The 17,014-nt window shown below is 32.7% G+C and overlaps 1 protein-coding gene across 1 annotated transcript in view; it reads left to right on the top strand.

Moving 5' to 3' along the window:
- Positions 1-17,014, top strand: part of TMEM65 (transmembrane protein 65) — a 45,231-nt gene that overhangs the window by 15,255 nt on the left and 12,962 nt on the right. The window contains exons 2-3 of the mRNA XM_054590461.1: positions 10,419-10,463; positions 13,506-13,573. Of these exons, the coding sequence (XP_054446436.1) occupies positions 10,419-10,463; positions 13,506-13,573 (113 nt within the window). The remainder of the gene's footprint in view (positions 1-10,418; positions 10,464-13,505; positions 13,574-17,014) is intronic.

The raw sequence follows: 17,014 nt of genomic DNA, 5'->3' as shown, positions 1-17,014 counted from the left end.
TAAGTCCATTCACAAAAATTCTTTTTTTAGATTCAGTCTCCATACAGCCTGAGATCTAATTTATGTTGCATGCTGTAGTGGTGGTTGTATTAGGGGAATTGTATTGAGAAAGGGGGCGGGGAGAGATGAGAGAGGGAGGGCAGGAAGAAGGCATAAAATTAAATATTTCTCTGTTCCCATTTTATTTTTTATTACTATTTAATATAGATATATTGCCTAAGAAGTATAACAGTATATGAAAAGGAGTCAGAAGTATTTTATGGACCAACTGAAATTTTAAAAGGATAAAAGGATAAATACAACATAGTTTTTGGAGGCTGTATACAGAGAAAGGAAAAAGTAGGTTTACAGTTTGTATGGAAGAAGACATGCAGTTTAAATAAATCATAATACAAGAATGAACTCTGTGTTTTGTGTACCCATAACAGTAAACCTACCTTTGCCAACGCCTGTATATAATGTTGAGCAAAAACCAAACTGGAAGAACTTCAGAGAACCATAGAAGCATAATTGTGTGTACATACATGCATATATGTGTGTATTAACATATTAGTACACATCTGCAAAAATCTCTCAGTATACTTTGCTAGCTCTAATGTAATTCTCAAATTAAAAGTTTTAACTACAGTATGTATGTAGAAGCTAAAAGTTTAATGCAAAAGCCTTTTGAAGAATAAAGTTTAAAAATTTTGAATTATTCTGGAGATTGTTTAGTTAGCCCTCATTTTTAGGAAAATGTAGGGAAAAAGAAATGATAATTATTCTGCAGATGATAAATGATATCACTAGGAGATAAGGTGCTGCTGAACAATAGCTAAACAGTTAGGAGGATTTACCTGTCCGTGATCACCTTATGAGACTCAGTATTTAGTTGTATCCATATCCCTACTCACTGTAGTATGCTTCGTCATGAGTGTTTAGGTGGTAAACCTTTATTTTTTAATCCTGCTAGCTATGCAGTAGAATCAGAATCTTAGAGCTAGAAGGGATCATAGAAACCTAAATTCATTTCATGTACCATGAAAACGAGATCTTGAGGGATTATGCATTACAGTACTGTTTCTATACCTAACAAGTAAAAGTAACAAGATCTATTTTTTAAAAGTTGTGTTGTTGTTTTAATATCTTAGTCTTCTTTAAAAAGGAATATCATTGTATATAATAACTGGGTTTTTTTTCATGAAGAAAAGGAAGGAATATAGCCTGTGTATCAAGTATTATATATAATTGTCCCAAGTACACAAGTTAGGCATGTAAAAGCAACCACTATTCAATAGTATGTTTCATTATCAAAAAAACCTCTCCATGAAACGACAGCTATAAGAGAAATATGAGTAAATTATGATGCCTCTCGTATTTATTTTAAGTCAGAGATAAACAATTAACAAGTTAATGTATTAAAAAGATTAATAAAGATGATGATTCATTGAACACTATCACCTTATCACCTTCTTCATCATTACTACTGGGCAACTTCTCTTCTCATCTGTTAAGCTACTGGCCTTTCTCAGCCTAGGAATTGTTTAGTTGCCCTTAAGTAAACTGGATAGCAGTCTAGTTGCAATGAAGCCCCAGGTCGCATGATACGCATCCCAGAAGATTAATGAGGTGACAGTATTATGTGATCTATGTAGAAATTTCTTTACCACATAATGTGCAGGAAACTTAAGTGCTAAATAAAATTACAAAATTACACTCAATTTCTTTTTTTGGATCTTAGATAAAGCATATTTTAAAATAAATTTTAAAGTTGTTTTTTAATTATAGTCTTTATTTTAAAAGACAAGAACCTGTTGATTGAAATTTACTGAGTTAAAAAGTTAAGTTCCTTGCTATTTCTAAAGAGTATTTTCATTTTCTAATTTTGAATATCAGTTATATTTCTTAGCCATATTAATTTGTTTATTTTAAAAAATATTGCTGTGTGTCTTCACAAACTCCTTTTGGTGCATGTTTGTTTTTTTGGCACTTAATATGATTCACTTAAATGATCTTTCACACAGCATGGTTTGCACTTCAAGTTTGTATTTTTTAATGTTGTATGAGGTCTGTCCAGAAAGTATCCAGCCAAGTACTATGAAAAATAGAGCATTTCTTGAAGAAGATATAAGATACAAGAAACATTGCACATAGCACAATGACACCTCAGTCCCTTTCAAAGAAGGCACTTTGGGACCTCACACAGTTCCGCAGTCACCATCAGCTGCCCCATTTTATTTTCCTGAATCTTATCGGCAGCCCGAAATCTCTTCCCTTTAAAGGTGATTTAGTTTTGGGAAAAGCCAGAAATCACAGGGCACCAAATTTGGGCTGTAGAGGGGCTGAGTCACCTGGCTGATTTGATGTTTTACCAAAAAATTGCACAAGACGATGCATGAGCAGGCACATTGTCGTGATGAAGATGCCAATCTCCAGTTGCCCAGAGCTGCGACTTTCTGAATCATCCCAATAGTCTATTGCAGAGGAATGTTCAGACGTAATGCAAAATTTGATGCAGATTTGTTGCTCTACTTGCTCAGTCATCTTGAAAGTGACAGCCACACAGTACACATGCTCACTCAACAGTGTCTATTGCCCCCACTGACTAGTACAGTGAAGTCATCATTGTTCACGCATGCACATTCCAGTCCGCTGTCCTTTGCTGCCATGTTACATCAATGTCGTGCAAACCATTCTCATTACACTAACAGTGGTTGGACTTTTTCTGGACAGACCTCGTATATTTATTGTAAATTTTACCTCATCCATTGGAACTTTGGTTCTATTAGGAGACTAAATAGTTATTTATAATGTTCAGAAATATAGCCCCGAAATTATTGCTTAAATCCAGTAGTTTTATCTCTGTCCTTTTTATGACTCTCTTATTGGGCCAAATAGTAATTTGTGTTGCCAAGTCTACACCTATACTTTCTTGGAAGATTCTAGGGTGGGGCCTGGAGCAAACATTATTAGATGGTTGAAAGATCAGAAAGTAGATAATTGGTCACTTAAAGAGTATTTAGTGTTTTTTAATTAAAAGTATAATGTGTGCATTAAACTGTTCTATGCCATTCAGAGTGAGGTTGCTTTGATACTAAGTCTATTATAAATGATTTTGAATTTTTCCCTTAATTTGTGATCTTATATTGATGTTTATGTCCATGGTAACAGGCTAAAATAAGTTAGCACGTTTAGAATTATCATTGCCATGGAAGTGTAATAGAAAACAAAACTTTTGGTTTTCAGATTTTTTGTGTTTGTTTCAAGTTTGGATTTACAACTTGTAAAGTATGGTTAAATTTAATGGAATGTTTAATGATGAAAATGACAAAACTGTAGTTTCTATTACACAGTATACGAGAACTTGCTCTATATACCAAGTGACCTAGTTGTGTTTTCTAGCATCATCACTGTATATATGTTTTGTTTCATAATGGAGACTAAAATGTAGAAACTGTAGGTGTTCCATTTATATTTCTTCTATGTCAATTGCTGAGAAACTTTTATATTTCCAAGTGTGATTGTGGAAATGTTTATTTTCCCTTTTGCATCATGCATTTTGTTGTTGGGTATAAATGAATTGGTTTATTTGCCGTTTCATGAATTGACTATTTTATCATTTAAACCTGGTTCTGGTAATATAATACTCTTTGTCTTTAAGTGTACTTGTCTGATATTTATATAGCCATTCCAGCCTTTATAAGCTTCCTGTTTATATAGTATATCTTTTATCATCCATTTACTTTCAACCTATTACAGTGTAAATCTTGCAGATATATGGTTGGGTCTTGCTGTTTTATACACTTTGACAATCTCTGCCTTTTAAGTGGAGAGTTTGGTTCATTAACATTGAATATAATTATTGATATGGTTAGATATAGTTTTACTATTTTACTGTTTATTTTGTTTGTCCCAGGTTGCTTTTTATTTGTTTGTTTTCTTTTCTCATTTCCTGTTTCTTTTTACTTAATTTCATGCTTTTTGGAATTCTCTTTAAGGTATTTATTTTGCTTTTAAACTATGTTCTCATTGCATTTTGTCTGTGTGGTTGCTCTTGGGATTACAAATATGCATTCTTAACTATTAAGAGCTACTGTTGTACCACTTAATACATGTTGTAGAAATATTGCAACCAAATTACCAGTTGGTCCATTTGTAACTTCCTTTATCTTTTACTCTTTGATGTCACATGTATTATATCTACATATGTTATAAACGCCACAAGGCAGTGTTGTAATTTTGCTATCAACAGGCAGGTTTACTTAAATTACTGAGTAAAGCTCTGGCCAATGTGGCTCGTTTGGTTGGAGCATTGTCCTGTGGACTGAGAGGTCGTGGATTCAATTCCCAGTCAGGGTACATGCCTAGGTTACAGGTTTGGTCCTGGCTGGAGTCCGTACAGGAGACAACCAATCCCTGTTTCTCTCTCACATCAATGTTTCTCTCCCTCTCTCTCTCCTCTTCCCCTCCTCTAAAATCAATAAAATAAAATCTTTTAAATTACTAGGTAGAAAGTACATGTTTTTTACGTTTACCAATATTTACCATTTCTGATGCTCTTTATTCTTTTCTGAATACCCTACTTTCTAACTGATATTTCACTTCAGTCTGAAGAACTTTCTTTTGCATTTCCTGTTTTGCAGGTTGGCTGGCAACACATCCTTATACTTTTCCTTTATTAGTGTTATATTTTGCCTTCATTCTTAAAGGATAATTTTTCTGAATATATAATACTGGACTGACAGGGTTTTCTCCCTTTCAGCATATTCAAATAATTGTTTTCCTGTATTTAATGTGTCATTTTTTCCTGACTGCTTTCATGATTTTTTTTCTTTTGCATTATTGGTTTTCTTTCTAGGTATTTACTAGGAGTTCACTGAATTTCTTATAGCTTTTGAAAGTTTTGTTATCCACCAAATTTTAGAAATTTTTAGTCATTATTCAAAATAAAATTTGATCCTTTCTCATTGTCTTCTGGAACTCTAGTTAAACATATATTGACCTTTTGATATTTAACCAAAGGTCCTTGAAACTCTGGTTCCTATTGTTCAATCCTTTTATTTTTCAGACTAGGAAATTTTTACTGATATATCATCATGTTCACTAACATTTTCTTCTATCATTGACTTTTTTTTAATCCTTGTCAATTCATTTTGAAGTTTCAGATAATATATTTTTCAGTTCTCAAAAATAATTTGGTTTTTTTATAGTCTCTGTTTGAACATATTTTCATTTACATCTTAAGTATAATTTTAATTGCTACTTTAGGGTCCTTTTTGCTACTTCTAACACTTGATTCACTTTGGATTGGTCTTCATCTACTTTTATTTCCTGAAAATGGGTCACATTTTCCTGTTTCTTTGTGTAGCAATTTTGATTTGTATCCTTGTCATCGCCATGATTATTATGTTACAGGGACTCTGCCTTCTGTTTTACTTTTTAAAGTATGGATTTTTAAAAAAAATTTTAGCAGGCAATTAATGCTTAGGTTTAGATGACAAACTCTGTCTTTTGGGCTGAAGCTCAAATCTTTAGTTATTTTACACTTAACTAGGCCTTTGGGGGCTTTTCCCTGCACGTGTGTATGGTTCATTGGTCAACAATATATTTGAACTGAATATATACAGAACCAGGGCTCCTCCATTCTGACTCTCTTTTTTCCAGGACACCCCTGTTACTTGCCAGTGGTTTTGGTTCTTTTGTCCTCTCTACACTGCTGCCTCAGGCCAGAAAGGCCGAATGTATTTTATTAGTGTTTTAGTTGTTGTACAGGTTGTGAACTGAAGCATGCCCTCAGTCCAAAAAGCTACAACGAACAGGTAACTCATTTAGTTCCCCTTCCTCCAGAATTCTAAGTGTTGATTCCTCTCCAGAATCAACCTATTTTTGGTCATTTTCCAGTGTTTTCAGGTAGTTATTTGTTTATATTGTATTTTAGTCTATAGTTTATTGTTGTACTCTGCAGAAGAATTGGTCTGGTAGATGGTTATTCAGCCAGTATTAAAAATAGGACTAGAACCCTGGCTGGTGTGGCTCAGTGGATTGAGTGCCAACGTGTGAACCAAAGGGTCACAGCTCAATTCCCAGTCAGGACACATGCCTGGGTTGCAGGCCAGGTCTCCAGTAGGGGGTGCGTGAGAGGCAGTCACATAATGATATTTCTCTCTCTCTCTCCCTTCCTCTCTCTCTAAAAATAAATAAATAAGATCTTTTATAAAATAAAAGTAGGACTAGAATTTTTTTAAGGTAAAAATAGTTGGAAAATAGGAGTTGATAAAGTACAGTCTTAATGTCATCTAATTATTTTATTCAGAAAAAAATAAATTTTGACGTATGTAACACACATGTTAACTGAAGGAATTGTTTTTTCTGACTGCAGAGTCTGCTGAATAAAATATTTGATCTGAATACATTTCCACTGTAAGTGTAGATAGTTTATTTATGTCAGGAAAATTCTTAAGGTTAAAATATATAGGTAGGGAAATAAAGCTTCTGTGTTGCAACTATTGGGTTGACCAAAAAGTCCATATGGTTTTTCCATAAAATAAAGATGCATTTTTCATTTTCACCAATAACTATATTGCTTTGGATATTTTGAGTATGTCGGCTAACTCCCATGTGGTATAACATTGATTGTTCTCAATTAATGCCTCAGTTTGATCACTATCAACTTCTACTGGTCAACCCTACCATGGAGCATCGTCCAGCAAGAAATCTGCATGAAACTTCACTAATCATTTTTTTAATTTTTATTTTATTTTTTTTACGTTACCTTTTACTCCCCTTCTATCCCTTTTTCCCAAGCAATCACCAACACTGTTGTCCATGTCCGTGAGTCCTTTTCCCTTTTTCCCTCAATCCCTCCACCCCCAAACCTCCCCCTCCCCACTAGCTGTCACCCTGCCCTCCATCTTTGAGTCTGTCCCCATTTTCCTTGTTAGTTCAGTTTGTTCAGTAGATTCCACACACGAGTGAAATCGTATGGTATTTGTCTTTCTCTGACTGGCTTATTTCATGTACCAAAATGTTCTCCAGCTCCATCCATACTATCACAAAAGGTAAAATTTTGTTCATTTTTATGTCTGAGTAGTATTCCATTGTGTAGATCCCATAGTCGTTTTATCCATTCATCTATTGATGGACACTTGAGGGGCTTCCATATCTTGGCGATTGTAAATAATGCTGCAGTGCACATAGGGGTGCTTATGTTCTTTCGAATTAGTGTTTTGTGTTCCTTCAAATATATTCCCAGAAGTGGGATTGCTGGGTCAAAAGGCAGATCCATTTTTAATTTTTTGAGCTATCTCCACACTGCTTTCCACAGTGGCTGCACCAGTCTGCACTCCCACCAACAGTGCAAAACGGTTCCCCTTTCTCTAAACCCTCGCCAGCCCTTCTTGTTTGATTTATTGATGATAGAGCCGTTTTTCACAAACCTCTCTTGATATATTCAATGAATCACAGCACCTTCTCCATACACTGTACAAAATTTTTATTGCATTTCAGTTGCATTTTTCCCTTTCTTGAAATAATAAACCATACTATGCTGAAAATGTTGCATATTTTCTTCTATCTTCAATATTAAAATGGCTACATAAAAATTCACCAATTTTGATAAGTTGCTCTTCAAGTGCATGCTGATATGACAGCTATCACAACACCATCTAACAAAATTGTTTTGAATGAAGTTAAAGACAGCTAAGTGCTACTAGAGCCGTCTTACAGAAAACAAATGAACTTTTATTTTTCAGGGAGCTTATATTAGCAGCCATTACATCTTAAAACCTCTATATCTTGATGAAACCTTGAGGTTATTTCCAAGATTGAGTTCTATTGTATATTGTACATTTAATGTTTTTATTTCTGACATATATTGTTTTGATTCAGTTAATATAGTCAAGAAGATAACTTACGAAGTCCTCAAAGTGATCAATTTATAATTAGAAAATTTTTGAAGGATACTTTCCATAAAATTTATATTTTGTATAAAATTTTCACTTTCTACCAAATGTTCCTTTCTTATTTCTTCTTGGTACTTCTTAGGTTCTTTGTGAAACAGAGACAGAATCTGTACTTTGATTTTACATTCAGTTCTTTGCCAGTGGTTTTGCTTTCTGCTCTATCTCCTTTATGTTTTCCTCTTAAAAAAATCAGTTTTTCACTACCTTTAATTTTTTAATCCTTCCGTGTAATTGGAAAGAAAGATTACAAAATTATATACATTATTATTTGATTTTTTTCTCTTTATTGCAACACATTATACATTTGCCAAGCCCTAAACTGAAGAAGTTGTAAAATGTTTTAAGTATTTTGGTGAAAAATTTTTGGTTAATGTTTTAAATATTTTTTTAATGAATTTGAAGAAGTAAAAAGCAACCATACTATATACTCTCATTCTGTTGGGAAGGTCCTGCTTGTTGAATTTGTAGATGTTTCAAGATGATCCAGTTGCCAGGGACTCCTGGCAGTGTCAGAACTGTAGGATGATAAGAGTAATGAAGCTGACAAATAGTTCCGGTATGTAGCCACTTTTGCATGTTCACCTCACCAGAAAACTCTGTGCACTACAGTGGTATTCTGTATTCCTTCTTAAAAATTTAGAGAACTGTTTGTGTACCTTCAGAATAAATTTTGAGGTAACAGAGCCACATAGTGGAGAATATATTTTAATCCAATATAAAATTCTACAAATACTAGTGTATCTTTATTTCTTTTTTTTAATTTTCTTTTAATTTATTTTTTCAAATACATTTGTCTCTGCCTCCCCCCCTCCACTTTCTCTTGCCCCCTCCCTCCTTCCCTCCCTCAGCTCTTCCCCTTTGGTTTTGTCCATGAGTCCTTGCTATATGTTCCTTGACTTTTCCCTTCCCTTCCCTTTCCCTGCACCCCCCACCCCCCACCCCCCGCCCCCGCTCCCTCCTTCCCTCTTGTCTCTGTTGATTTCTTTTCCTTTCAGTGTTGCTGGTCTTATTTTCCTTGCATCTTTGTATTGTTGGTTAGGTTCCGCTTATAGGTGAGATCATATGGTATTTGTCTTTCGCTCCCTGGCTTATTTCACTTAGCATAATGCTCTCCAGTTCCATCCATGCTGTCGCGAAGTTTAGTAGTTCTTTTTTTCTTTCTGCTGCGTAGTATTCCATTGTGTATATGTACCATAATTTTGATCCAATCAGCTACTGATGGGCATTTAGGTTGCTTCCAACACTTGGCTATTACTTCTAAAAGAGGAAAGACAGAACTTAAACTTGAATTCTTAGAACTTTCTGAATAATACAATAATTATTTAACTCTAGGTTTTAGTGTGTTTCTTATTATAAAGCATTGTACTATATGTTTTTTTAATAGCATTCACAAATATGATTCAAACTCTTTTTAATATAGCTTATAAATGGAGGTTTATTTGCTTTTTTTACACTTAATTCTTCAGTTTTTATGTTGTCATAGGTTATAAATCAATATCTTAGGAAATGTATACCCAGTTTGTATTGTATCCTTGGAAAATGTGGTTGTATTAAATCTTTAGAGTAGAGCAATCCATGCTGTGGGTTTTTCTTACTAGGTTATTGATTAATTCTGTGGGATTGGATAAGAATGAAGAAGGTACAATAGAATTCTCTACCATTTTACCATAGCTTACTCTTGTACTTATATAGATGGTGAAGTGGCTATTATTATGAGATTAAGGAGATTGCTTTTTTTGTAATTATTGTTAATTTTAGATTTAATGATGGCACTGTACTTGGGGAAAACTGTGTGTTTATTATGACATATTATAAATAGTATATTGTTACTTGTTGAATAGCACTCTATATTTTTAGGTCATTTGTTAAGTAGAACATTCTATATTATCCAGTAGTATAGGTTTCAAAACTCAAAATATTTAGTAAATTATCAAGGGAAATTAATTAAGGAACAGAACACAATCATTATTGTAATACATTGCTTTAAACATATTATTTTTCTATTTTTAAAGGACATAGAGGCCTATTTGAATATCCTTTTTTTTTCTGTTATCAATGTTCATTTAAATATGAATTTCTTAAATCATCTAGGGTTGCCATCTTAAGCAGGGTAGCTGTATTTTTGAAGTTTTTAAAACTATAATTAATGTAAACAGGCTTATTATACAGATACAAGGGCTTAAAAAACAGGAAAAAAAAAACAACCTGAAAAGCAAATCATTTATTCAGGATTATAGAGTCAATGGCAGGCTTGTAACTAATGCTCAGTTTTGTTTTCTAGCCTTATGTGTAATCCATACCAAATATTTTCTGTTTGGATAATATTGGTCCATTAACTGAAAGATAGTTTATGAATAAACTATGATATTGTCCCACTTTGTAAATCTGCTGGCGTTTTCTTCATTGTAATTAAAAAAAAGAAAAGAAATCATGTTATAGTCACTAATTCTTGCCCCACACCCTTTTTTTCCCCTTTAGAAAAATTGGAAGCTCCACCACCCACCCCAGGACAGCTGAGATATGGTAATGGTTCTATAATTGTTAAGTATTGTGCATCTATTTTTGGACTTGAAGTAACTATTATCATTCATTGATAGTACAAAAGAGTCAATAAATTAATTATTTCCAGATAAGAGGGGGTTATCTTATTTATTATGCTGAAGCAAAAAGTTTTTAAGCTTGGTTTAAGACATATCACAATATTATGGTATTTCTAATATTGTTACCCGTATTTATTCTTGTTTAAATATTTTACCATCTTGAAATAGAATTATACATATCATAGAGATTTTCCTAATTTCCAGGAAAAAGGATATACTTATTTTAGTTTGGATTTAAGTCAGGCAATTGCCCAACTAGAATTACTAGGCTCAGGCAAGGTCGAAATGTTCTCTGGTGGAGACAACCTTTTGGCTGGCTGTTTGTAGTAATGAAGAAAGTACAGTTTGTTTAAAACCACCAGTAAGAAGAACCTTACGTTGCTGCTGGTGTGCTGTCCTTATTCTTTATGATAGGAATACATATTCAAAGGCTAACCCTGAAGTGATGTAAAACAGTTTGGGAGTTTATTATAAAGATAGTGCAAGAAGAGAATTATTTATTAGTGCAGTGAATTTTAGTACGTTTATAAGTTAAAGCTAAATATTAGATGTGTTTTACTGTATACTGCTGAGTTATAGAATAGTATTTCCCAAAGGAAATTGAAGAAATTACAAATTAAAAGGAGATCATTACAAAGTAGAGAACAAACATACAATTTTTTAAAAACGTATTTAATAGTGCTTTTTTCTCTCGGTGGGAGAATCTAATTTGTGTTAGAAATAAGTGACTTTTCCCAAATACCAAAGCAATTTAACAATTCTCTAAGACTTCTCTAGGTAATCTTTCTAATAGCCTATATTCATACATTCTGTATCCATAGCACTATATAATACTTTTATCATTTTTTGGTCATATTGAAATTAACTGTTTACATGAGTGTATTATCATACTCAAACATCTGAGAGCTGATAAACAAGTCTTATTTATCTTTGTATCCCAAGTGCTTAGTGGAGTATTCAGTACATATTTATTTAACCTTTTGAAAAGTATATTTTTCCTTTGGGTTGAAAATAAATTTTTATTTAGAGGCCACATTTATTTAGGTCTAAACATAAAAATTTCATATATTTTGTAAGTCAAAGTTATTATACCAATGTGCCTTGGTTTTATTGATCAAGTTTTTACTGTTGGATTAACAGCAATTAATCTAATCTCAGTTTAATAGCTTTAATGCATAATTTTAAGATATTTGTAACTGGCCAGTTTTAGAGATGCCAAAATGCTAAGTAATCCCAAAGATTTCTAGTTACTTTTGCCATATTAAAATTTAAAAGACAATTGAAAAGATGATTTGGGAGACTTCTTTCCAGAGATATATTTAACTAGTTTTTTCTTTACTGTAAATTGTTTCATTCAGTAAGTTTTAAAAATTTTATTGTACTCTTTTGACCTATCAAATTTGTATTATATTTTTTGGAAATTGGGGTTGTGTATATGTTTTGGCTGCTTATAAAATTTTGAATGTCTAGTAGTTAAGCAACTAGACTGAGGCAAAGAGTCAAAGAAATAAGACTAGACCCTTTAATTGAAAAATCCCAGTTCATTATGTGCTATTTGATTTTTATGATCTTTAATAGGATTTAAAATAATATTCCTTATAATTAAAAAGATGTTGCTTTTTATTTTGGACATTCTCACTTGATAACAAGAAGAAATCTGAAATGACCTGGGACATACACTATTTTCCCTTGATCTTAGTCTTTGATAGTGATTGTGGGTAAAAGTGTTGTGGGTTTTATTTTGGGGGGGTTTTTTGTAGGTATTTTTGGACTATTTATTAGGTTCCCTGATTGGCTCATTTTAGTAATATCAAACTTTCATAAATTCTTGATTATATTTTAATTATACTATATGTGAATGTTGCTGCATAAAAAAAAACTCTAAAGTCACTGAAACTGAACACATAACCAATTGGTTTAAGGGACTTTATGTTTTGGATATACTATAAAACTTAGAGCTTTGATGTTTATCTAAAATAAAAAAACCTCCTTAGTTGAACTGATATTGACTATACCTTGGCAGTTGTATAGATTAATTAGAATAAAGTCTTTTAACTATCCCTAGCTTTTAATCTGTTTCACAATCTGCCTTCAATTCTCTCAATCTGGAATTCTTTCCCTTTCCAGGTTAGTGGTCCTCAACTTAATTAACTAATGTTTATTGATCATCTACTATGCCACTAGGCGTTCTGCAGTGTGCTGAAGATGCCAATATGAAAAAAATGACATGAGTTTATAAAAAGTATGTAGGTATTAGTTCTCTTAGGTACACTCCTATTATCTCAGGTTATTCAGACTATGTACTAGATAGATGAGGTAAGGTGTGCCTGTGGTAGGAAGAGGTCAAGTTACATTTTGATTTAAATAAAATATTGTTTGTTTATAGTTTGTGAAAGCAATCAGGGATACTGATGCATCATGAGGGGAAAAAAGACTTTGCACATAGATACCTACTATAGATGAGATAATCACATTTTTCTAACATTTGTTTTAAGAAAATCCTCAGTAAGTAAAAGTGACCAAATAGCTTCCCTGAAATTTGATTCAGGGACTTTTTTATTATTTCAGATGTGGCGGTCAATTTTATGATATTGGTCTAAGTATAAGAGAAACAGATTCATGTCAATATCAACATGGTATTCATAATATTTATTTGCTTATTTGTTCTGCCATTAACTGTATGTAATTTGTGTGTGTTGCCAATAAGAAAACAGAAAAGCCTAACACAATCGTTTTTACATGTTATGTGTTTTTAATTTTTTTTAATTTTTATTTTTCCTCAGTATAGCTTCTACCAAGTAGCTAAACTTACAGCAGGAGCAGAATCTTTTGGCTATGGGGAATGGAAAGCAAATTCCAAAGCCTATCAGATCTATTTAGGAGACTTTAATCATATGGTTTGTTTTTGTCATTTTAAAATTATGGAAATCTTAAAATATATTTTTCTGTTTTTGATGTTTTTCAGTATTCATCCACAATGCGATACCTTTCATAGGGTTTGGCTTTTTGGATAATGCAATTATGATTGTTGCAGTAAGTTCTTTCTCTCACCCCTTCTATTTTGAGTAAATAAAGAAATTTATGTGCTCTAAATTTTTCTACTAATTTGCATATTGTAGCTATAAAGTTTTAATTAGTATAATGAATGAAGCTATTTTTTACTATATTTTATGTGAATTAGACTATAGCTCAATTTTAAAGCATCATATATCTTAATCATTAAGACTTTTTGGTAAAGCATTGACAATAATAAACACATTTATTGGGTTTATATTATCCTATTCTAGTTTCAACATTCTTATGAAAGAAAAAGTATGTAAAATTTTCTGGTGTTCTTTAATTGTATCAGCAGTTTATATCACATGTTATTAATTAGTTCCTTGTTCAATTTTCCCATGCAAAAATATTTTAAAGGGTGTTTTTATATAGTCTGTCTATCCATTTAACCAGAAGATGTTCTAAATTCCAATTGAGAGTACTGTGAATATATACCTCTTCTGTCTTTGTTTCATTTTTATGTTAAAAAGAGTTTCCTTTTCTGTGGTCAATGTCAGGGTGTTCTTTAAAAGTGTTGAGTCTCAGGGATGGCTGATTACTCTTTTTCACTGTTATGTGACACCTTTTGTTAATAGATCCCAGTATTGGGTTCAGATTATAAAGTCAGAAATAAGTCCATAATTAAAATCTATTTTGAAACTACCCAGTGGTCTATCCACTTCTCTTCACTGACTCTAACTTTAATAAAATTCTATAAATTCTAGCTATTGTGTAGGATAAGGGTCCCCACCCCCTGTTCCTCAAGTGCTCCCCTGAGCTCCTCCTACCCCTACACACCGCCCACCCTTCCTCTCCCCCCACCAATCCATCCAGTGGGAAGGCAAGTGAAGCTCACCCGAGGTCTGCGCTTAAATATAAATAAATAAATAAGTAAATAAATAAAGATTTTTGGATTATTGAATGTGAGGAAGATACATATGAGAGGTGCAAGGTTTTGGGTTGGTTTATTTTTTGGTGTTTTGGACGTCACATGTATTACTACGTCACATGTATTACTACGTCACATGTATTTATGTACAATTATGTACATAAATAGAGTATTTGGTTTCAAAGTAGGAACAAAAGGATAATGAATATACGTTGTATAGATTATAACATTTGCTTAAAGAATATCTAAAATTGGTTCATTCAAGAATGATTTTCTTTGCTATATAGTCTCATTTTATGTCCAGATTGATTGGAATCAGATATCCAGAAAGTCTAGCCATTCACCTGGTTGAGGAATCTGACAGGGCTCACACAGCAGGAAGGTATCCCGCCTCCTAAGTCACAGAAAAGACTCTAACATGTACGCAGCTTGAAGGTATTAAGCACCCATTGGATAATTCCTTCGCAGAGTAGCCTGGCAAAAGCCTCTAAAATGTAATTTCAAAATGCTAATTTTTTGACTGATTTCAACATTTTCCTAATATGTATATAAGAATCAAATTGTCGAATTTATGTATCTGTTAACGAGATAAACTTAGTCATTTAAAATTACACTTTTCTGAAATTACTAAAATCTGAGTTGGTTAAATTATTTAAATAGTTAATGTAAGTCAGATCTAATTGCAATGAAAACCTTATGATGAATTCATAAGCTGTAGTTAAGACTTGTGTTTCTTGAATAGATTCTCTGAATTAAAGTCTCTGTGACAAATATTTCTTTCAGTTTTACACAACTCACTCAATAGTTTAGATTCTCATTATTAACAGCTGCTAGCTCGCATGCTACCATCTTAAAAATCTTTTTTTTTTCCCCACATTAGCAGGGCAGAGCTTATATACTCAAATGCTGAAAGAATGACCTTGCTACAGAGGAGTGCCGAGATGATGTATTTTGCATAAAGAAGGTCTCTGGGAGATTTTCAAGGGAGATCAGAATAGGGAAACTGGGTAGCTTTTTAGATCCTGAGTAAGACCTTCACAGTATGGTCTTACCATTTGTTTGAAATAACTATCTAAAGTAACATATATCTATGATTAAATAGAGCTACCAACAAAACAAAACATCCACATTCTAGAGTCAAATTATTGTATTATTGTTCGCTATTGTGTGTGTTTCAGACCTGCGTCTCACCATTAGTGTGAGAGTGGGCTATTTTGGCAGGCCCCAGATGGTTGACTCCAATTTAGTAATATTTGTTTTTCTAGTTTACATTGAAATCCATTTTCAGGGACTTATCACCAGGTTATCATTTATATAATACCAAGATAAATATTTAAATTGCTGGCTTCAATACCTGATTGAAAGTAATAGGTATGGCAAAAATATTATTCTGTAATAATTGCAAACTAATTCAGGGACAGTGGAATTTTCCAGAGAAGCTTTATAATACACTGCTGAGACTAAAATACATAAATAATATAACTATAGAATCTATGAAAAGGGAAACAAGTGATCATTACTATTATAAGAACTTTTTTACTTAAACAAACACTGATTGCCTCCTAACATTGTGGGACAGCTATGCCTGTTGTAAGATAGTAAATTAGGAAGATATTTGGTTCTGCTTTCCTATCATGCCATAGACATTTGATATTTTCCTCTTTCTGGGGTGTACTCTCTGGGCTGCTGCTACCCTAGCTGTGGTAATAAAAAAAAAAATTTGTATTACTTCCTGTAATAGATTTGACCTTTATTGTTAACTGCTATTTATACTTAGCCTTTGCTTCCATAGTTTTTTTAAACTATATTTTTATGTTATGAGGATTGTTTTTTGTAACTTAGTGGGTTTTTGGATTATTTTTCTTGCAATTTAATTCGGACAGAATTTATTAGAATTCTAGAGTAGATCAATTGCATTAAGGTGATGAACCAGGTCACCTTAACTTAAGATAACTAGTGTTTGATTTGTTTATAATTTCTAACTCACCTGTTAACTTGAAATTTGATATAACTATGGAAAAAAGTAAAGGAGTGGAGAGTTTATTGCCTTCAAACTGACTTTGACTTTACATGAGGGTTTTTATGCTTTTAGAAGAATCTTCAGGTTCCTTAAGTTTAATTAAATGATTAAGCACTTAAATCCTTTTTAAACACATGTGTTGCAAACAGATTCTACTTGGATCATCCCTAATGATTCATTGTTGTTAAAGATGCTGTGTTTTTATTTTTCATACACTGTAACTGTCAGGTGCTTCTCTTCTATAGTAAAGCTCCAGTGTTGTGTTGTTTTTGTATTTGTCCATAGAAATATCATCTTTATTCCTTGTGTCCTTTTTTTTTTTTTCCTACTTCTTCAGAAGTCTCTTTCTTTAGGTACCTTTACAACCTTCTAATTTTAAGTGCCTGGGAGACTTTAGAGCATTAGGCTGTTTGGACTAGAGTCTTTAAGAATAGATTTTAAAAGGGCGGAACCAAAAGCCTAAGGGAAAGAAAATTGAGGAAAACTTAACTCAGCTTCTCTTCAGTTTTACAAATAATTGACTAATGCA

This window comes from Pteronotus mesoamericanus, unplaced genomic scaffold (genome assembly GCF_021234165.1).
Source record: "Pteronotus mesoamericanus isolate MK-2021 breed Mesoamerican mustached bat unplaced genomic scaffold, CSHL_Meso_final scaffold_174, whole genome shotgun sequence".
Classification (NCBI taxonomy): Eukaryota; Metazoa; Chordata; class Mammalia; order Chiroptera; family Mormoopidae; genus Pteronotus; species Pteronotus mesoamericanus.
The sequence above is the reverse complement of the archived record's forward strand: the minus strand, read 5'-3'. Positions and strand labels throughout refer to the sequence as shown.